At 40.2% G+C, this 22907-nt stretch overlaps 2 protein-coding genes across 4 annotated transcripts; both read left to right on the top strand.

Annotated features, from left to right (window-relative positions):
- The first annotated feature begins 1361 nt into the window (after positions 1-1361).
- LOC131431909 (fatty acid synthase-like) lies at positions 1362-8784 on the top strand. Its single transcript, XM_058597862.1, has 6 exons — positions 1362-1836; positions 1899-3863; positions 3919-4339; positions 4413-6563; positions 6625-6974; positions 7043-8784. Exons 1-6 carry the CDS (start codon positions 1406-1408, stop codon positions 8718-8720), a joined length of 6996 nt encoding a protein of 2331 aa, XP_058453845.1. The 5' UTR covers positions 1362-1405; the 3' UTR covers positions 8721-8784.
- Positions 8785-8824: 40 nt separating this feature from the next.
- On the top strand, positions 8825-22087 carry LOC131431910 (sodium- and chloride-dependent glycine transporter 2). Of its 3 annotated transcripts, none has more exons than XR_009229756.1 (7): positions 8825-9412; positions 20448-20905; positions 20968-21119; positions 21177-21305; positions 21358-21558; positions 21653-21786; positions 21846-21984. XR_009229756.1 is itself a non-coding variant. In XM_058597864.1 (7 exons), exons 1-7 carry the CDS (start codon positions 8919-8921, stop codon positions 21942-21944), a joined length of 1671 nt encoding a protein of 556 aa, XP_058453847.1. In that variant the 5' UTR covers positions 8826-8918; the 3' UTR covers positions 21945-22087. The 3 variants fall into 3 exon arrangements, 2 of the variants coding, with proteins under 2 accessions (XP_058453847.1, XP_058453846.1); XM_058597864.1 differs by having other exon boundaries at positions 8826-9412; positions 21358-21562; positions 21846-22087; XM_058597863.1 differs by having other exon boundaries at positions 8836-9412; positions 21619-21786; positions 21846-22080.
- Positions 22088-22907: the final 820 nt, after the last annotated feature.

The raw sequence follows: 22907 nt of genomic DNA, 5'->3' as shown, positions 1-22907 counted from the left end.
CTTATAAGGAAAACAAATTTATATTTTGCGCAGAGGAACGTAGTACTACTCATAATAAACCCTATAATATAATATAATATAATATAATATAATATAATACAACATAATGCAAAACAATATAACATAATATAATAGAATACAATATAATATAATATATATAATATAATACCATATAATATGATATAATGCAATGCAGTATAATACCATACAACATAGTATATAATAACATAAAATAGTGTAAGACGATAATATGTGAAATAATATGCTATGATACAATATAACAGTTAATGTCGCAGTGTAAGTTACGCTCTTCTAATAATAATAATAATAATAATAATAATAATAATAATAATAGTAATAATAATAATAATAATAATAATAATAATAATAATAATAATAATAATAATAATAATAATAATAATAATAATAATAATAATAATAATACATGATGTAATAAACAACAGAATTATATGTTGTAATATACTATGATAAACACTGCACTTTAGGATGGGCTTCAACCTACATGCCATTTCGCACCCTCTCATTCTGCTACTAACGCAGAAGGCGATAGCACCCAGTCGACGCCGTTCTATTGACCAAATGTCATCATAGACGCTCGGGGAGGCATGAGATAGGGACTTGTGAGGACTTAGTTATCTCACCATTTGACGACCATACCGGTTCTGGTAGTACCGTAAATAACCATAAACTCTAAAGTAAAACTTATTTCGACATCTCATGGAAAGTTCCATCGATTATCACACGTTTAGATTAAAATTCGATCCGATTTGCAGTTTCGACATTACAGGGTAAGCACGTTTTTAGAGCAAGTTTCGAACAGTTTTGGAGCAATTTCTAAGCATCCTAAGCAATTAGGGAGTAAAAACCCTTTGCCCCTTAAACTTACCAAAACTGTACGGCTCGAAAAACTGTTCGAAAACGATAAGAAAGCACTTGATATTGTCAATCGAACTAATAAACATGCTTGGAAATGGCTCGAAAACGATAACTGCTTGAAAACGAAAACTTTGTAGAACTGTTCGAGAAGCTATTCGGAAATGAGAAAAAGTGCTCGAAAACGATGGATTAATGACTTTTCCGAACATTGTCTCCGAAGTATCAATTGACCTAGTTGCCGTGCTATAGTGAAATCATTTGAATTGTACGGAAGCGATATGGGTTCTGACAATTTAAGCAGCTTTCGCTTTATCGCATCCCTACCCGATAGCAGAAACGTGAGAAATTAAAAATTTAAATTTTTTCGTGTTCACCGCTGGGTCACTGACAGGGATCATCACGTGTTTTCGTACTTCACTATAAATTGGCCGGTGGTGAATTAATCGCCTCACTTAACCAATTAGTTCGCTGCGATCGTACCGAATCGTGTGGTGTGTTGTGTGAAAAAATGCCGTCACTGAAAGTGCTACCGACCGACTCCGACGAAAGCATTGTGATATCGGGAATCTCCGGACGGTTTCCCCAAACGGACAACCTGCGCGATTTCGCCCGTAATCTGTTCGAAAAGCGAGATCTGGTGGATGACTCGGAGATACGGTTTAAGTATGTACCGGGCATACCGAAGCGGGCGGGTAAAGTTAACAATTTGTCCAAGTTCGATGGGCAGTTTTTCGGGTACGATCGACGGCGATGTCACACGATGGATCCGCAACAGCGGATGCTGCTCGAACATACGTACGAAGCGATACTAGATGCCGGCGTTAATCCGGAGAGTATGCGTGGTTCGCGAACCGGTGTCTTCTGTGGGTTATGCTTCTCGGAGACCGAAGTTCGGATGTATTACATGGCATGTCCACCGGATGGGCTTGGGGTGTTAGGGTGAGAAGAAAGGGCGGTTGTTGTTGGCTAACGAAAAACGTTAAAACGAATTTCAATTCCAGGTGTGCCAAATCCCAGCTTGCGAATCGAATATCCTACTCGATGGATTTCCGAGGACCGTCCTTGGTAATGGATACGGCATGTAGCAGTTCGATGTATGCCCTGGATGTTGCGTACCGAAGTATTCGGAATGGGGTCTGTGATGCGGCCATCGTCATGGGAAGTAACCTTACGCTCCATCCGTACATCACGTATCAATTTGCGTTGCTGGGGGTGTTGGCGAAGGATGGTTACTGCAGACCATTCGACAAAAACGGTTCCGGTTATACGCGATCGGAGGCAGTTTGTTCTGTGTTTCTGCAGAAAGCTAAGGACGCTAAACGCATCTACGCACATTTGGTGCACTCGAAAACCAACTGTGATGGGTTCAAATCCGAAGGGATCACCTATCCGTCGAGGATCATGCAACAACAATTGCTAACCGAGTTCTACAGTGAGGTGGGTATAAAACCGACGGAAATTAACTATGTGGAAGCTCACAGCACCGGTACGATGGTCGGTGATCCGGAAGAGTGCGATGCACTGGACAAGGTTTACTGCACCGGACGGAAGGAACCGCTGCTGGTGGGTTCGGTGAAATCGAGCATCGGGCACTCGGAAGCGGCCGCCGGAGTTTGCTCGATCTCCAAGTGTATCATTGCGATGGAGACGGGTTTCATTCCGCCCAATATCAACTTTCAGGAAAATAAACCATCGATCGCTCCGTTGGTGGAAGGTAGGCTGAAAGTGGTAAATGAAGTGACTCCGTTATCTGGTTCTTACATTGGCATCAATTCGTTTGGGTTCGGTGGAGCGAATTCGCATGCTTTGCTGTTACGAAACCAGAAGGAGAAGAAACAGCATGGGCTACCCGTGGACGACCTTCCGAGGTTGGTGGTTTGGTCGGGACGAACCAAGGAAGCGTTGGAAGTAATGATTCGAGATATTGAAGAGCGTCCTCTGGACACCGAGTTTATTGCTTTGTTGTACAACATCCAAGAACAATCGATTCCTGGCCATCGCTATCGAGGTTATGGCATTTACCGGAAAAATGGCGATAAGCCTGCCTTTCGGCTGGAGATGAACATCTCTCGGATTCCACTGGAGTCGCTACCGTTGGCAGCGGTGTTCGGAGGGATAAATTCACGATGGCGACTGGAGCTTGGCGAGTTGAGAAAATTCGCTCAAGTTGAGGAAACATTAGCCAAATGTTGTAATATTTTAAAAGCGTTAAAATTTGACTTGTTCAGGAAATGCTCCGGACGAGAACCGTTGTTGAATTCGATGGTTGGAACGGTTGTGCTTCAGCTAACAGTCGTTGAACTGCTAACCTCCATTGGAGTGGAGTTTGATTCGTATGGAGGACACTCCATCGGCCAGTTTACGTGCGCTTACTTGGACGGCAGTCTCAGCGTGGAACAGGTTGTCCAGCTTGCTTTCTGGCATGGTCTGGTGTACACGGAAGCGAAAGCGATCGACGAATACAGCGCCTTCGTGAAATTGAACTCTAAATCAGATCGTTTACCTCTGAAGGAGGTCATAGAGAATGATTCGTCCAGCTTTGGTATCTTCGTTGGTTCAAGGCAGAGTACGCTTGAAGGAATTGGACAACTCAAATCGTCCGGTTATGTAGCAGAAGTGCTAGACTACGTAAGCCTTACGTGTGAATCTTCCAGGGAAGAAATACTCGGTGACAAACTGAGCCATGCGTTGAAAACTGTACTACCAAAGATGGTTGCTTCGACTTCGAAATGGTTCAACGCTGAACTGACGCAAACATCATCCCTGTTCCACTCGATGAAGTTGCATAGTTCAGATTCCATCGTTAACCTGCTGGATCGGATACCCAGGAACGCTCACATTTTGGAAATCGGTAGTGGCCAATCATGTAGTAAGGTGCTTAAGATATTGCATTTCAACCCCAACGGTTCGTCACTTGCTCCGAACTCCTCCGATAGCGTCACTGGGCTGCTTAGTAAAATTGGCCAGTAAGATAGTTGCTAACGGTAAACGTTTCGTATCTCAATATTGATCCCTTTTCAGCTTGTATCTCACCAATAAGAACCTTCGGATATTCGAACTCTATCCAGCAGTTCAGTTTCCAGTTTCGCGTGGAACGGCCATGATCGCACCACTGATCCGCTGGGATCACCGCGAGGATTCCTATGTCGTCCGCTATGGTTGGGACTTGACTGTCAAGACCAATATGATGCATTTTAAAATTTCGTTAACCAGCGAAGACAACAAGTACGTTCTGGGTCACTGTATCGATGGGCGTGTCTTGTTTCCGGCTACCGGATATCTGCAGTTGGTGTGGAACCTGTTGGCATATCTCGCCCACTGTGAGTTGTTTCACTTTGCGATTGAGTTTGAGGATGTGCAGTTTCTGCGAGCCACCACGATCACCAAAGGGCAGACGGTCAATCTGATCGTGATGTATCAGAGCGCATCGGGATTTTTCGAGGTATGATTCGGGTGGTGTTACTTCTAGTTTCGATACTAATGTAGGTTTTATCTTCCGATTCTTCTGGATTCAGATATTGGAAGGAAACACTGCGGTAGTGATCGGATATACGCGAGTTTTGGATCCGTCAGCCAAGGAATCGATCATGGAAATGAAATCTTCGGCCAAACTACTGCAGACCAGAGATTTCTACAAAGAGCTTCGCCTTCGGGGTTATCACTACGCGGAAATGTTCCGATCGGTCCTAGAAACCAAGATCGATGGATCCGAGGCTAAAATTGAGTGGAAGGGAAACTGGGTGGCTTTGATGGATTGCATGCTACAGATCGGCATCGTTGCCGTAGACTCTCGCTCATTGATGGTACCGACGGCTATCGAGAAGGCTTCAATTTCTCCCTTAGATCATTTGAAGGCTCTGAAGAAAGACGACCAAGGGCGGGAGTACTGCGAGGTGAGATGTTGTAGGGCGACCAACGTTTCGATTTGTGGCGGAATTGTTATTGCGAATCCCCGTGTGAGCACAATCGGACGCAGGAACCCTCCCGGTGTGCCGATATTGGAAGCGTATAAATTTATCCCGTATCGATCCGATCAGCAGGTGTCTACCTTGGAAGCTATCAGGATGTGTGTTCAATTGGCTCTGGAAAATGTACCGACGCTGTCGGTAGCGGTAACTGAGGTTCACAATAGCAAACTTCCGATCGTTAGTGACATGTTCGGAATGGCTATTGCCGATCTTCCGTTGGTACAAGCCAATCTGACTTTATTAACTGCTAAGCATCAAGAGGTCGGTACGGTCGTGCTGAAAAACGAGAAAATTGCCGATCAAACGAACTGTCTGTTTTTGATCGCGGACAACAGGTTGAATGATGTGAACTTCCTAAAGGACGCAAAGTCCTGTCTAGTGGACGGTGGGTTTCTTCTGATACGTGAGGCGCCCAACTTTGACCAAGACAGTTTTAATCCACCGAACGATTTCAATCTGATCGCTTCGTTCTACGTAGACCAGGAGGAAACATTCCTACTTCTTCAGAGCAAAAATCAACGGAAGTTCAACGAAACACCCACAGTAATAGAAGTACAAACGAACGATTTCAACTGGTTGGCAGAATTGAAGAGATCGTGCAAGTTTGGACCGGTGATTTTGTACTCCCAGAATGATTCAATATCGGGCATCGTTGGACTTGTCAACTGCATACGGAAAGAACCCAAACTTCAAAATGTTTGTTGTGTTTTCATAGATGATCCGGTAGCGCCACCATTCGCTCTGAACGATCGCTTCTACCAGAGCCAGCTGAGCTTGGGTCTTGCAGTGAACGTGTTCAAAAATGGGAAGTGGGGCTCTTACCGTCATGAACTATTGCCGCAGGTTCGGAAAACTGAACCTGTTAGGAACCATTGCTATGCGAACAGTTTGACCAGAGGCGATATATCGTCAATGATGTGGTTCACGGGGCCGTTGAATGAGTGTTCCGTCGTACCGAACCGGATTCGTGTGGTGTACAGTGCGTTGAATTTCCGGGACGTGATGGTCGCCACGGGCAGACTGTCGTCGGATGTTCTCAATTCCGACCGATTGGATGAAGAATGCGATATTGGCTTTGAGTTCGTTGGGGTTACCGAGGACGGTAAACGTGTGATGGGAGTCATTTCCAGTGGTGGTATGGCCACAATGGTAAACGCGGATCCATTGTTAACTTGGCCAGTGCCGGATCACTGGTCGTTGGAGGAAGCCTGTACGGTTCCGGTTGTGTATGGAACGGTTTGTATTGCATTCTATATGTGCACACACATTCAGAAGGGTAAATCGATTTTGATCCACGCTGGCAGCGGAGGTGTTGGACAAGCCGCCATCCACGTAGCTCTCGCTGAAGGTTTGGATGTGTTCACCACGGTGAGTACGAAGGAGAAGCGAGAATTTCTGCTGGAACAGTTCCCTGGGTTGAAGCAGGAGAATATTGGCAACTCCCGTGATATTTCCTTCGAGCAGATGATCAAGCTCAGAACCAACGGGAAAGGCGTGGACTACGTGCTGAATTCGTTGGCCGAGGAGAAACTGCAGGCCTCGGTTCGTTGTCTACGGCAGGGTGGCCATTTCCTGGAAATAGGAAAGTACGACATGGCAAGGAACTCCAAGATAGCGATGAGTCTCATGCAGAAAGGGTTAACCTTCACCAGTGTAATGCTTGATCTGATGTTCAAAGAGTCTCGCGAGAAAAAAATGGTAGGCTATCGTTATAGAATATTTTGATCCGTCGAAGCTTGAACATTATGATTTTTTGCAGCAATTCTGTCAAGTAATGAACCGTTTCATGAGCTCCGGTATGGCCAAACCGTTGAACAGAACCGTTTTCGAGGCTGTTGAAGTGGAACAGGCAATGCGATTCCTGGCCGGTGGAAAACACATCGGGAAGGTTTTACTAAAAATACGACGGAATGAAACCGACCTGGACACGATGCCGATTCAGTATGTTCCAAGGGTTTACTGCAACTCTGACCACGTGTATGTAGTCATTGGGGGACTGGGAGGATTCGGATTGGAACTAGCTGACTGGCTGATTTTGAGAGGTTGTCGCAGGATCGTACTCAGCTCTAGCAGAGGAATCACCAAATCTTATCAGGACTATAGAATTCAGTAAGTGGAAACAAGTTGACCGACCTACTGGCGACTTTATGTGATCAATCTTGTTTTTTTTTTATTAGGATCTGGAAAAGTTACGGCGTTCAAGTTCTAGTGTGCACCGCTGACATTACTACTATGGAAGGCTGCCGGACGCTTCTGCAGGAGGCTTCCGAACTTGGCACCGTAGCGGCCATATACAATCTGGCAGTTCGATTAAGGGATGCAATACTAGACAATCAGACGGCGCAGATGTTCGGTGAATGTCTTGCCCCGAAGGCGATTGCTACCACGCATTTGGATGTGGTCAGTAGGGAGCTGTGTCCCCAACTGAAGCAGTTTGTAGTGTTCTCCAGTGTTTCCTGTGGTAGAGGCAATGCCGGACAGAGCAACTATGGCATGGCGAACTCTGTCATGGAGCGAATAATCGAACGACGATACGAGCAGGGTCTGCCGGCAAAGGCAATTCAGTGGGGAGCCATCGGAGAGGTTGGTCTAGTTGCCGACATGGCAGAGGACAAGCTGGACATGGAGATTGGGGGAACACTACAGCAGAGAATCGCATCCTGTCTGCATGAGCTAGATCCCTTGCTGACATGCGAGCAACCGATCGTGGCAAGTATGGTTGTAGCGGAGAAACGGTCCGGAGCAGGTTCGAAGAATATTATCGAGGCTGTGATGAACATAATGAGCATTCGAGAATTGAAATCCATCTCGATGGAGAGTACCTTGGCGGATGTGGGAATGGATTCGTTGATGGCTGTGGAAATCAGGCAGGTGCTGGAGAGAGACTTCGAACTGGTGCTGTCTCCACAAGAACTGAGGACGTTGACCCTTTCGAAGTTGTTGAAACTGGATGAAGAAAAGAAACAAAACGATTCCGAAAAGGACAGCAAGGTGAAGAGCAATGCGGAACTCGTCAATATGCATATGATACTACGGAATTTGGGTAACGAAGCAAACAGTGACAAGACAATCCTGCGGTTGTCGTCCAAAACCGAAGAATGTCCAATTTTGATTATTCCGGGACTGGAGGGAGTTGCCGGTAATATATGGAGCACGATCGCCGATAGACTCGTTCGGTCGACATTCATCCTACAATTGATGGGCACGGTGGACTGTGAAAGTGTCCCGGCCATTGTCGATTGTGTGTTCGACGACGTGTGCAAAGTGTTCCACGGGTACGAAAGTTATACAATTGTGGCCTATTCATATGGATCATTATTATCGACGGAGATCGCCAAACGCCTGCAAGCAAAGGGTATGAGCGGAAAGCTTCTTCTGGTGGACGGAGCTCCAAAATTTATGAAACAACTAGCCCTACAGCAACTGGGCGATGATTCGGAAGAGTTCAAGAGAAGATTCCTATTCATTTTGATTTCGTTTGTGATTCCGAATCAACCGACTGAGAGAATACTGCCGATAGTGCAGGCTCCCTCGTTTGACGATGGCATCGAGAAACTGGTCGAACTGTCCAAGGAGAGAAATCTGTACTCGGCGAACTACATCCGTAGGATAGCGAAGGCAGTGCTGCAGAGGATACGAATGACCGCACAGATCTGTGTGGAAGAGGATCAGTCGCTGGATTTGCCGATAACCTTGGTTCGACCGACGGAGGTAACCGTCGCGAACAGCGATAGCGATTACGGGCTGTCCAAGTGTACGACCGGACCGGTAATTTTGCATACAATTGAGGGCAGCCACACCACGATGCTGGACAATCCGGCTCTCGTGGATATTATAAATAACTTCATACAGTAACCGAAGCGGTGTATTTTCTGTACAAGTGATTCCGCATAGCATCAATAAACGTAAGTGAAATGCAGGGCACATTGTTTTAGTGGAATTCTTATTCCCCGAACGAATTATCCTATTAAAGAAGATAAAGCGGGCCTCGAGCTAGTCGACTCCGGGGGGCCATTCATTCCTCAGTAGACGGGTTCACTTCATTCCGCTAGCATGGCATCCGTAGAGCAACGAGGGAACTGGGGCTCTAAAACGGAATTTATTTTGTCCTGCATGGGTTACGCAATCGGCATCGGGAACGTTTGGAGATTTCCGTATCTTTGCTATCGAAGTGGCGGCGGAGCATTTCTAGTGCCATACCTACTGATGCTGTTTCTGTGCGGAATTCCGTTGTTTTTCCTGGAAGTGTGTTTGGGACAATTTTCGGGAACGGGTTGCGTGACGGTGTTCAATATTGCTCCGTTGTTGAAGGGAGCCGGTCTGGCGATTGTGGTGATAAATTTTATTTGCACTTCGTACTACAACGTGATCATTGCCTACCCGATCTTGTTTCTGTGGAAAACCCTGCGGGTTCAGCTTCCGTGGGAGAACTGTGACAATCCGTGGAATACGCCGAGTTGTTTGGAGATAAACAACGGTGACGATCGGGTTGAAGTTTTGCAGAATACGTCCGAGCGGCTACGGACTCCGGCAGATGAATTTTTTCAGTTGAGTTAATTTTATTTATTTATTTATTTATTGGTGAGCAGGGAAAAGCCCGGTGGAGATGAAATTTGGCAATCTCTTTCTCTCTCTCCAGCAGGCATAAAACCTCCTCATTATTTATATCAACAGATTACAATGATCCAACAGATACATTAGACTTAACACTAGAATTTAAACTAACAGTTAAACCAAAATTTATAACACTATAACTAGTTGAAGACACCACGCATAACAGATTAGTAATAGTGCTCTTGCTAAAAAGGTAAGGGAGAGGAGAAAAGGAGAAAAGCACAGGAGAGCAGCTCAGGAGAAAAGGAGAAAAGCTCAGTTATTACTTGACCAATTTCGATAAATTTTACACTCTCGAATTTTGTGAAGTTTGTAGATTATTTCAAGTATATCACTATTGACGATCGTTTAGTAAAAACTAATGAAAATCTGATTGTTACCGTTCCAAGTTTTTTATTTAAGCTCAAAATGTGCCCTATCTGCATTTATGCGGCACCTGCATCGCGAATCGGATATTAAGAACCTCAAATTTACCGAGTCATAACTTTGTTGTTAGTCAACCGATCTTCAAAATGTGTTCACCATTGGAAAGGTACTACTTCCACAAATAAAATACACTTAAAAAATCGAAAAATAGGGTTGTCTACCCAAAGCTATAATGAAAACTGTAGATAGATGACCTAAAATAAGGTGAGACTTTTTACAATGATCGTAAATATCTCGAAATTCAAAGCGATGATCTATATATTTCTACACATAATTCGATTGCTAATGATACCAGCTACAATTTTCGCTCAACTACCATTCCTGCACAATCAAAAGAAAACATTAAGAAATCGATGAATTTATAAATATATATGAATTTTTCATCTTTGTTACATGTTTGTATATAACTAAAAAATTAAAGCGATGACTTGTACATTTTTTTGATTCAAAATATTGGAATCATTACCAGAAACAATGTATTGATGATCAAAATTATATATCCGTTCAAAGAATCTCAAGAAATTTGGTACAAATACAGAGAATTTCTATTTTTGGGAAAATTTTGCCAAAAAAAATAAACAAATTAAAACTTTGAAATTTTATGATATATATTTTTTTATTATTTTAGTTGGAAATTTATTATAAACAAAATTTACAAAAAAAAATTGAAACTTGGATTCCACTGAAAATTTTAAAAATTTTAGTAAATAACCTAAAACTCTAAAAATAGTTATATTTTTGTATTGGACAAACGATCTAAACAATTTTTATGCACAACCCAAACGCAATTGATAACTACTAAAATTCTGATTTTGTTGTAGGTTTGCCGTAGAATTTCAAAAAATAGGTAAAAGATCGGAAATTTCAAAATTTCCGAGTTAAATTGCATTGCACAGTGGTCCGGATCCACAGTTTAGGGGGACAAAGACATTTGTGGTTTAACCTTTATATTTTAGAGCTATGATGTCTTCAAAACAAATGATCAGTGAAGATAAGCCATATGTCGATGTTCATGGTATCAGGGTGGCTCTTATTATTAAGGTGATTCAAAACTTATTTTCCGGATGTATTGAGATAGAGGACTGCACTCTTCGGCAAAATTGTAGATAAACTTATATCGAGCAGCTTTGCTGAGGACACCATAGTAGTCTCTGCGACGGTTTTAGTGTTACAGCTATTTTTAAATAGCAACTCAGGGTGTTCCTCAAAAAATCAGATTTTTTGCTCTAGCATTTATATTTTTCTCTTTTCGTATTAGGTATCTTTGAACATCTTTTAGAGTTTGTTAAAACCAATTTTTTAATGACTGGCACATTCAGGTAGCGTTTTCTGAACCGAAGTTATGAGCAAAACTAGTCCAAAACAGGTTATTTTTAAACTGCTATGTTTACCATTGAGGTAAACGAAAAAATCCGTTTCTTGTATTTGACAGAAAATTTTTTCGAGCACGTTTGTAAAAAAAGGCGGAGGAGATATTCTTTAAAAAAAATTTAAATTATGTTCAAACATTGGGTTTTTTTATTGAAAAATATTCGTATCATGTAAGTCATTTATTAGCTATATATGAAAATAAGGTATTTTCGTCTTCTAATGTGTTAAATTAATTCAAGTGCATATTCGGGAAGAAATCGTTCTGCATTCTTCTGAGAATGCGGAATGATGTCGCTTTTGTAAAATTTCTAAGGCCTCTCGGTGGTTGCAGGTTTTATCGACCGTGCATTTTGGCACCTGCAGATCGTTCAGCATCCTTTCGGGGATGCAGGACGATCTATTTCTTTATGTTTTGTGCTGTTTTCCCACCTCACCTAATTCCCAATTCCCTTTCATGTTCCTTTTATCCTTCCCTTCCCATCAGGAAGTTAATGAGAAGCTACGGCACGGCACAAATCTCCAAATAACTAGGGGAACATGCCACTTGAGCCAATTAGTTCTGATAACATAGGTGCAGGGTTTCATTCAGTAAAAAGCATTAGAACGAAGAGGTTGTTTTTCGAGACGAAGACAACTGTAAGCTGCAAATAGATTGGTTGGTTGGTGCTAATCGCAAAGGCTGCTGCAAAGCCAATATTTGGGGCGATTCTAGTTTCATAAGTACCAAAAATAGTGGAACTCACTTCACTGAGAAAAATGGCCTAACCGATTTGAGAACTGTTTCATTTTGTAGGTTACACTAGTTCATGCACTAGCTTTCATGTTTTTCAAAAATCAAACGAAACTGTTTGAAGAATACATTTTTTATATGAGAATAAGAGAGATATGAGACTTACAAGACAGAGACAGACAAGTTTTACTTAATTTCGTGTAATTTTTTGTGCTAAATTTGTGCTAAATTTGGAATTCTACTTTTTCTGAATTGTTTATTAATAGAAAATTCAAATAATTTTCGAATTCTATACATTCCGAAATAATTCTAAGTTTGTGATATTTAAATTTTAATATTCTATCGATTATAATTGATGTCGTTTAGGATAGCGAAAAATTTAAGATATATGTTTTTGTTCTTAATTGCTCGTAAAACAAACATCAAGCAATAATTTTTTTTTAATTGTAGTTGGTTTCTTTGACCATGGGTTAGTATATGAAATTCATATAATTTTACGTTCTCTTTCTTACTGTACAAAGCCACTGAAATAATTTAATATTATTGTGTTGTCAAAAAATTTATTTTATTAATAAAAAACAAATTCTACGTCTCTTTGAAACAGATGAAATCAAAGCGGATACCAATATTTTCACTTTGATTTGCCGAAACGTTGGAACGCAATATATATCAGAAATTCTGAAATTTCCGATCTTCTACCGATTTTTTGAGATTTTACGGAAAACCTGAAACAAAAATAAACTAATTTTAGAAGTTATCAATTCCGTTTGTGTTGTGCATAAAAATTGTCTAGATCTTTTGTCCAATACAAAAATATAATTATTTTTTGAGTTTAGGGTATATTTACCAAAATTTTTGAGATTTTCAATGAAATCCAAGTTTCAGTTTTTTTTGTAAATTTTGTTCATAATAAACTAAAATAATAAAAAAATATATATCATAAAATTTCAAAGTTTTAATTTGTTTGCAAAATTTTCCCTTTAATAGAAATTATCTGTATTTGTACCAAATTTCTTGAGATTCTTTGAACGGATATATAATTTTGATCATCAGTACATTGTTTCTGGTAATGATTCCAATATTTTGAATCAAAAAAATGTACATGTCATCGCTTTAATTTTTGAGTTATATACAAACATGTGAAAAAAAATGAAAAAATCATATATATTTATAAATTCATTAATTTCTTAATGTTTTCTTTTGATTGTGCAGGAATGGTAGTTGAGCGAAAATTGTAGCTGGTATCACTAGCAATCGAATGATGTGTGAAAATATATAGGTCATCGCTTTGAATTTCGAAATATTTACGATCATTGTAAAAAGTCTCACCTTTTCTTAGGTCATCTATCTACAGTTTTCATTATAACTTTGGGTAGACAACCCTATTTTTCGTTTTTTTTCAGTGCATTTTATTTCTAGAAGTAGTACCTTTCCAATGGTGAACAAATTTTGAAGATCGGTTGACTAACAACAAAGTTATGACTCGGTAAATTTGAGGTTCTTAATATCCGATTCGCGATGCAGGTGCCGCATAAATGCAGATAGGGCACATTTTGAGCTTGAAAAAAAACTTGGAACGGGAAAAATCAGATTTTCATTAGTTTTTCCTGAACGATCGTCGATAATGATATACTTAAAATAATCTACAAACTTCACAAAATTCGAGGGTGTAAAATTTATCGAAATTGGTCAAGTAACAACTGAGCTATGATAGCTCAAAGTTACCGTTCCAACTTTTTTTGAGGCTTGGTATTATATTTCCTTACGCTGTTCGTTAACGTGAATCCAAAAGCTTTTAGGGTTATTTTTTAAATTTCGTTGCACACGAAGTAAATAAGCGTGATGCAAAATTTTGTTTAGTCGTTTATAGCGACTATTAAGATACATATAATAAGATCTCAGCTGGAGCGATGGCCGTTTACAGGGTCCGGCACTCGAAGTGTAACCAACTTCAGACCGCTCGCGCAGCTGACGCACGGGCATCAGCTCTCTAGAAATTTGCTAAATGACAGTTCGGAGTTGTATTGTTCACAAGCGCAAGAAAGCATTTTGCCAAAAGTGAACGCGAAAAAAAAATCAGTGATGGATTTAAAACGTAATAGAGTGATTGTTTTATATTTAGATGGAAAATCACAACCAGCGATTGTTCGTGAGCTCAAACACCTTAAAGTGAATAAAGTGAATCGCAAAATGTCATGGAGGTGGTCATCAAAAGACTGCAACGTCACGTGAGATGGTTCAAAAAGTGAAGAAGCGACTTGAACGAAATCCTCGACGAAGTGCCAATCAAATGGCAAAAGAACTGAAAATATCCGACCGTAGCATCCGCCGCATACTGAAAAATGATCTGAAGGTCAAGTCTTGCAAGATCCAAAAGGCGCATGATCTCACACCGAAGCAGCAACAAGTTAGACTTGAGAGAGCGAAGGAGTTGCTTCGTTTGGCCGAAAGCGGTCAATTTCCGAACATTGTATTTTCTGACGAGAAAATTTTTCCAATTGAGCAATTCGTAAACTATCAAAACGATAGGGTTTACTTGACCGACCGTTCATACGAGAATTTGAGTCATCGATTGGCCACCAGGAGGCAGCACCCGCAACAGATAATGGTTTGGGCCGCTGTAACCGCAGATGGGCGCTCTCCAATCGTTTTCATCGAGCCTGGCGTCAAGGTAAATGCGACATATTATCGGGAAAGTATTCTGGAGGTTGCTTTGAAGCCGTGGGCAGACAAACATTTCGGTGGCAGACCATGGACGTTTCAGCAGGACTCGGCACCGTCTCACAAAGCTCGAGTGAACCAAGAATGGCTGAAAAAAAAACGTTCCGAACTTCATCACGTCCACACAATGGCTCTCGAATTCACCAGATGCGACTCCAATGGATTATTCTCTTTGGGCCATTTTGGAGAGCAAAGTCCGAACTAAAAGATACACCAGTCTCGAGGCGCTGAAAAAAGTTATTTTCCGCGAGTGGGCCAAAATACACCTGCAAGTCACATTCGGGCAGCTTGCGATTCGTTTTTTGACCGTCTCAAGGCCATAGTCAAGGCAAAAGGTGGTCATATCGAGCAAAAGTGAATTGATTCTGAATTTTGTATTATTTTTACACATTTTGTACTTTGAATTAAGTAAAAGTAATTTTCCAAACTGAATTTATGGCCTTTTTAATTGGTTACACTTCGAGTGCCGGACCCTGTAGAGAGTTTTTTCAAAGCAGATCTTTTGGCGCACTTATATTGCTTCAAAGTACGATTGGACCAAGGGGGATAAGCTGGTTTGCGGTGTTGTCTTTTTGGTACGAACTGACCAATGGAATATAAAACTACATTCGTCCATAATGTGGCCGCTGAGTTACTATCGCAAGCATTGAAGTTACCATTCTTGAAATCGTAATAGTTAGTCTCAGCAATGTTTTCATAAAAGACTGGTTTACAGTCCACCAGACTAACGTGAAGCGGCGGATGATGGTGGCATGATTTAACGAGAGCAGAAGGAACAGTAAATACGGTACAGGTACTGACTAAGTCCTGACTGACAAAACACAAGTCGAGAAGACGATTGTTGCTATTGTGAATTCCATTTAGTTGCACTAAACCTGCGGTACTGTAGTCGTCCAAGAGTCGTGATGTTGTGATCGTTTTCGATGAGCGCATGTAGCATCCGGATACAAATATCTGGATGAGCAATAAATCCATTTAATGCCAGGAAAGTTGTAATCACCAGGAAAAACAATTCAAGCCCATTTGATCCATAATTATTGGAAGAGAAGACAAATGTCGTTCTATCATATCAATATCATTCACGCGATCTGGCGGGAAGTAAAGAACGCACAAATAAAGAGTATAATGCGTGAAAGAGAGAGCTATCCAAATTTGTTCTACACTAACAGCATGTGGGAGTTTTTTGGCATTAAAAATGCCTTACTCTTCACTATATGGGGCCGGGTGTCAATTAAAAGTTTCAAAAATAGTCGCGTAACCTTTTTGTGTCATAATTTCTAACGTTAATAACTCGACCATTTGTTGATGGATTGTTATAATTTAACAACCAATCGATTCGGAAACTTTTAACTTAAACATGTATGACGACGTCGTTTCAATATTTCAATAGCATACTATTGAAAAAATAGTTGGAATCGACCTATGTTTTCATCCACCAATCCCTGTTGTACAAAATGACGTCAACTTCTTGTTCGGCATAGGAGGCTTTGCGTCATGCATCAAAAACACCGCATCGTTATGCGTAGTATGAAGTGAAATCTATAAATATAGGCTGCACAATATTTCTTTGCCTAGTTGATGTTTGACTGTGAATGAAACAAGTAGCTTGTCCAGTGAGCTGATGATTGGATTGTATATGCGTTCACTTGCTAGATTGTCGCTTTTGCATTATGTGTTCGCTTGAGTATCTTATTTATCATCTAGCTATTGAAGAACCGAATCAGCGTGGTTACCGATTCTTTTGCAATATCCCATGTATTTAGCAAATTTTTGGTCGATTTTGCCATTAAAATTGCCTTACACTTCGCTTCCCGAGGCTGGGTGTCAATTTAAAACATGCAAAACTAATCGCGTAACATTTTCCTGTCATAATTTTGAACGCTTATAACTCAGTCATTTGTTGATGGATTTATATAATTCAACAAAAAATCGAATCGGAATTTACTTAAACTTATGAGACAACGTCATTTGAATATTTCAATTGCATACCATTGAAAAATTGGTTTGAATTGAGTATTTTATTATGGTTCTCTGGTAACTATCGGACCAATTTATAATTATCGGCAATAGATTTTTCGGATCTAATTTGCAGCGCTTGTTCCTCGATGATTTATTGATGGATTTTCCTCATTTAAGTAACTCGAAATCTTCAAAATGTTTTAATTTGGCAACGGATCGGTTTGTATACTTAAATCTCCATTCCCATACGAACAAAACGGTGGAGCGCAAATGGATTCAGTATAAAGTTGTATTCATTGAATGTTGCTGAACAAGTTTTGTCCCACCAGGAATTAAACGCTTCAAAAGATTCAAAATTAAATTCAGAAACTTATCTAAAAGCGGCCTTCTCGGTTTAGTAGTATAAATGAGTTCCACAGGCTTACATATACAGAACAATTAGATGCAATATCGTATAGTTTCAAAGACAAACTCAAGGTAAGTTTACCTGCGATTTTACATGTATCGTTTGAATAGGAACCCTCGTAGAATTTGGTTAACCGCCAGTTTCAGTTCAATTATTATTTGCTTCAATCGAGAATCAATGTAAGCAAGTAACTATTTTATGCAAACTGTTTCACATATTTTCTTCCTCGGATCGATCAACTGTTTATAAAATTAATAAGTTTGTAAGTTTTTCGAGAATTATCATCATAAAATAAAAACGTTTCATTTGTCCAGGTTTAAATCTTTAGGTTGTTTGTATCTAAAACTAGCTGAATTACCCGGCGTTGCTCGGAAATGTTTCGTGAAGGGAAGGCCGAAAAAAATTCTCGAAGTTGTCTTGCTTAGTGAAATACTCTTGTAGTGAAACATAACTTAGACGGAAACCCGATCGAACAATACTCCGTTCATGTTCTGACTGCGAATGATCAGTGTCCCATCTCAGATCTCACAATAATCATAATTTTCCTGGTATTCTCGACAAATTGTCTAGTCTAAATGTCGATTCTATTCAAATTTCGTCATTGATCCTCTCCCCCCACGTTAAGGACACTTTCCTCCCCGAAAATGTCCTGAAGAAATTTCTAAAGAGCAAGAAGTATCTGTGCCAAATTTGATAGCAATCCGTTCAGTAGTTCCGGGGTTGCGCCGTTACAAACATTACATCCCCTTTTTAGAGGGATGTACTACATCCACCCCACACGAATACCCTAAGTTGCACAAAAAGTATCTATGGTCTCCAAAAAGTATCGATTCTCGTCAAATTAAATAAATTTTTTCATTACCCCTGTTAATGATAGTTGCTACGCTCTTTCCCCCATTAAAATACCCTTACAATTATCTCTGAAGAGCAAAAAGCAGTTATGCCGTTACATCCCCCTTTTTTAATGCACTTGCTACATTCACTCCCCATATCTATCATATCTAATGTATGGAAAATGTTTACATGATCTTCAAAAATTATCGATTCTTGTCAAATTTTATGAATTTTTTTTCTTGGCTCCTCCTGTTAATGATACTTGCTACGCTTCCTCCGCTATAAAAATACCTTTATGGCTATTTATGAACAGCAAGAAATAACTGTACCAAATTTTATAGCAATTCGTGCAATAGTTCCGGAGTTATGCCGTTACAAACATTGCACTCCTTTTGTAGAGGCACTTACTACACCCTCTCCTAACAGAATATCCTTATAATCTTATCTAAGTTTTGCAAAATGTGTCTTCAAAAAATACCGATTCTCGTCAAATTAGATAATATTTTTAATGACCACCTTTGTTAAGGACACTTGTTACGCTCCCTCCCCCCATGGAAATATTCTTATAACCATATCTGAAGAGCAAGAAGTACATGTACCAGTTTTAATAGCAATTCGTTAAGTAGTTTTGAAGTTATGCCATTACAAACATTACACCCCCTTTTAAAGGCACTTGCTGCATCCATCCCCCATTAAATTATATCTACGGTATGCAAAATGTTTCTAAGATCTTCAAAAAATATCGGTTTTCATCAAGTTATATGAATTTTTTCATGACCCGTCCTTGGTTATGACACTTGCTACGCTCCCTCCCCCCATAAAAATATGACCATCTCTGAATAGCAAGAAGTACATGTTCCAAGTTTGATAGCAATCCGTTCAGTAATTCCGGAGTTATGCCATTACAAACATTACACCCCCCTTTTCAAAGGCACTTGCTACATCCACCCCCCATATAATCATATCTAATATATGCAAAATGTTTCTATGGTCTTAAAAAAGTATCGATTCTCGTCAAATTAGATCAATTTTTTCATGAGCTCCCCCTGTTAAGAACACTTACTACGCTCCCTCCCCCCATAGAAATACGCTCATGACTATCTCAGAAGAGCAAGAAGTATCTGTGCCAAGTTTGGTGGCAATCCGTTCAGTAGTTTCGGAATTATGCCGTTTTAAACATTACACCCCCTATTTAAAGGCACTTGCTACATCCACCCTCCATATAGTCATATCTAAGGTATGCAAAATGGTTCTACGGTCTTCAAAACGTATCGATTCTTGTCAAGTTATATGAATTTTTCCATGACCCCCCCCCCCCCTTGTTTATGACACTTGCTACGCTCCCTCCCATATAAATATACTCCCTAAACCATCTCTGAAATACAAGAAGTACCTGTGCCAAGTTTGGTGACAATCCGTTCAGTAGTTCCGATGTTATCGCGTTACAAACATACAAACTTACAACTTTGAATTCATCATAATTGACTTCTAGTTAAAGGACGTTATTCAAAAACTTAACAATTTAAAATTTTGTGGAAAGGGATCAAAATTGAACAGAATCAATTATCAACAAAGAATCTAATTGTCAATTTCATCATTCGCTAACAATCTAAGCGCTTAAACTAGAGCAAGTTTGTAATTAGTCAATTGAATAAATTTTTAGTTCAGTGTATCATCATCATTATCATCTTTAGTTTTGTATTTATTATGGAATCCCTAGAAACGTTTCATTTTTAATGTTATTGTGCTCGGTCGTGTCTTGCATACAACCCTCTAATTTTTTTGTTATTGTTTTGATCATTTCGATCCTGTCTAAAGACAGTATTACTGCTATCAAATATTTGATGAGACAGAGTGTTCTCGTTCAACCAGGTTTCAGTAAGTATATAAATATTATAGGCAGCATTCGGAGCAAGCAAGATGATAATCAACGAGAGAGCTCCAGTATTTTGATAATAAATTTCTATACCAGAGTAGTTACTATCTCTCCGCTTGTTTGGTGTGATATTGGCAGAGATGGGTATCTTGTTGGAACGAGAGGGGCAATTTGTAAACGGTTGGGCTGAGGGGTGGTCATGAACGAACGAGGAGATAGAGCTTGCGTGTTGCTGTTGCGTATAATTTGCATTCGTTGAGACAAGGGTAGCGATGGATTCGATCTGCGTTGGGCTTGGGGCACATGTATATGTGACTTCAGAACTGGGTTGCGTTCTAAAAAAGCGGCGATCGTCACACCGCTGGGCCAGAAATTTGATGACGTTATTAGTTGCTCGAAGCCTGAAGGGATACTTAGTTTGAAGGAGATACAAGAAAGTGGTCTCTCCTGATACTGTTTAACGAGTTTGAAACACTGAATAAAACCGGCGATTACAATTTGTTCGCGATTCCACATAGCTTATTATTTTCTCCTCAGTTTCACTTGGAAGAAATTTGGTTAAATAGTACCAATTGCCGTTACTGGCATCAGTAGATAATTTTATTCCTGCCGAATTAAAAATTTGTATCTCATCTCGTTGTGCAGCAATGAAATTCTTCGCATTTCGGACGGAATCGATTCACCGGGTGGCATCGTGTGGCCGTTGCAGGCCTGTGACTTGATCGCCTGGTTGGTGATCTATGCTTGCCTGATCAATGGAGTGAAATCCGTCGGCAAGGTGGTCTATTTTACGGCCACCTTTCCGTTTGTGATCCTTGCCATTCTGTTCGTTCGCGGAATGACACTACCGGGAGCGATGGACGGCGTTCGGTTCTACATCATGCCCAACTGGGCCGAGTTGACGAATTTAAAGGTTTGGGCTGATGCGGCCGTGCAAATATTCTTCTCACTTGGACCCGGATGGGGTGGAATCATTAACATGGCCAGTTACAACCAGTTCAAAAATAATACCAGATTTGATGCGATCCTCGTACCGATCGTGAACTGTGGGACCAGCATCTTTGCCGGGTTTGTGGTATTCTCGGTGCTGGGATATTTGTCACGTAAGCTTGAAGATGTGTTGCTCACAATGCTGCTCGAAAAAACCGATGCAAAAACGTTTCAGATCGCACGGGACTTCCGGTGTCAACTGTGGCCACCGGAGGACCTGGCTTGGCATTCGTTACCTATCCGGAAGCAATCGGAATGCTACCTTTTCCACAGCTTTGGGCTTGTCTATTTTTTGTGATGTTGTTTCTACTCGGTGTCGATAGCATGGTAAGCTGAAATCGTTTTTTTTCAACAATACTAATTTTCACTTTCTTTTGTTCAAAGTTTGTTCAAATAGAAGCAATTTTATCATCAGTTGTTGATGTCTATCCGGAACTGAGGGCCCGCAAGCGTTGGATTACTCTCGGAACTTGTTTCTCAATGTTTTTGATTTCGATTCTTTTCACGACACAGGTTGGTTAACGAAGTTCCGTTAACATCAGTAATTTTCGTTTCGTATTCCTAGGGTGGAATGTATTTGCTTCAACTGTTCGATTGGTATGCGGCCTCCATCTCCGTCATTTTGGTGTGCATCATGGAAATCGTAGCCGTGGCATGGATCTACGGTGTACGGGAATTCGTGCGAGATATCGAGTTCATGATCGGGAAACGCATCGAGTATTACTGGGTGGTCTCTTGGAAGTACATAACTCCGCTAATATTGACAGTAGGTGGTGTTCATTCATTTGATTCATTGAACAAGATCTGTATTCCATTTCAATCCAAGTTTATTTTTTTCACAACTATTGTGTACAACACAGAGATCTCCTACAATGGTGTGTCGTATCCGCGTTGGGCAGTTGTGCTAGGCTGGGTCAGCTGTTCACTATCGATGGTTTGTATTCCAGGATACGCGATATACGGGCTGGCTTCAGCTAAGGGATCCTTTGTTGAGGTAAGTTATTGGATTTCTGTCAATAATATGACGGTGAAAAAAAAACCTTTTTTTTCTAGAGAATGAAGCAAATGCTCGCCCCTTATGATTGGGGTCCAGCTGACGAATTCCAGAGAACACTTTGGAGAGGACATATTGCGATGCTCAATAAAAACTGAAGCGAAAATCAGCTGAAGTTCTTGTAATTTTTTGTTTTCAATATCATTCAGTAGTAAAATTGTAAATTAAATGTTTTGTCTTCATGATTAACTAGCTGACCCGTCGAACTTCGTCTCTCCCAAAAATTATTTGTCCGAATTAATGTTTTCAGACAGCCGAATTGGTAAACGACTAAGTAGTTAACGTTTATCTCCATTATTCTTCTGATTACTTAACCTACAACCAACGGAATTCGACACACATTCGCTTTAGCTCAAAAAAGCAATATCACCGAAAATTAATGTGAAATACTTCTGTTAAGAAAAATTGAGCAAATGCACAGATTGTCATCCTATCCTTTGAGTCAAAAAAGAATCTCTTTCTAATGGCTTCGACATAATAGATATAAGGTGTCACGCTTTCTCTTCCAGATGTGATTCTCGCTTTCGGTAATGGATTAAAAAGCTCACTAACCAGAATTTTGTTTTGATAAACTTAACACATACATACAAAGCATACAAATCATTCTGAACAGTCCGTTTTAAGGAAACACTCATACTTCAATGTTCACCCGACGCAACAGAATAAACTTTGAAGCAGTTCCTTGTACAGTTTTTAAGCAGCGAGAAAGTTTTCTCAGAACTTGTTCTGTATATTCAAGTTGCCAAAAAGTGCCACGCGTACTTTAGGGCTCTAATAAAGTGGATTTTGTTCAGGTATTGATCTTACCAATTTGAACATTCTTCTCAGAATAGGAAATTAAAATGGCAGTATAAATCCATAATGATAATCATATTGAACAATTTAGTGCTTCTACAGAACAATCTTTTCATTGATTCATTTAAAAAGTTTCTGATGTGTTAAACTCGCGCTCACAATGACCAGAATTATTTATCGAACTCCATTACACACAATCCATCAACTGGTAAACGATATCAGAACTTTTTCTACTGCCTACAGGGGTTTTCTATAACATTCATATG

This window comes from Malaya genurostris, chromosome 2, assembly GCF_030247185.1.
Source record: "Malaya genurostris strain Urasoe2022 chromosome 2, Malgen_1.1, whole genome shotgun sequence".
Classification (NCBI taxonomy): Eukaryota; Metazoa; Arthropoda; class Insecta; order Diptera; family Culicidae; genus Malaya; species Malaya genurostris.
This window is presented reverse-complemented; position numbering and strand designations above follow the sequence as displayed.

Bases quoted from the DNA above. Each gene is read 5' to 3' on its own strand.
- LOC131431909 (XM_058597862.1), top strand. From the start codon at position 1,406: ATGCCGTCACTGAAAGTGCTACCGACCGACTCCGACGAAAGCATTGTG. The intron at 4,340-4,412 runs GTATGATTCGGG...TTCTGGATTCAG, and splicing joins GCGCATCGGGATTTTTCGAG to ATATTGGAAGGAAACACTGC. The intron at 6,564-6,624 runs GTAGGCTATCGT...GATTTTTTGCAG, and splicing joins AGTCTCGCGAGAAAAAAATG to CAATTCTGTCAAGTAATGAA.
- LOC131431910 (XM_058597863.1), top strand. From the start codon at position 8,919: ATGGCATCCGTAGAGCAACGAGGGAACTGGGGCTCTAAAACGGAATTT. The intron at 21,120-21,176 runs GTAAGCTGAAAT...TTTTGTTCAAAG, and splicing joins TACTCGGTGTCGATAGCATG to TTTGTTCAAATAGAAGCAAT. The intron at 21,787-21,845 runs GTAAGTTATTGG...TTTTTTTTCTAG, and splicing joins CTAAGGGATCCTTTGTTGAG to AGAATGAAGCAAATGCTCGC.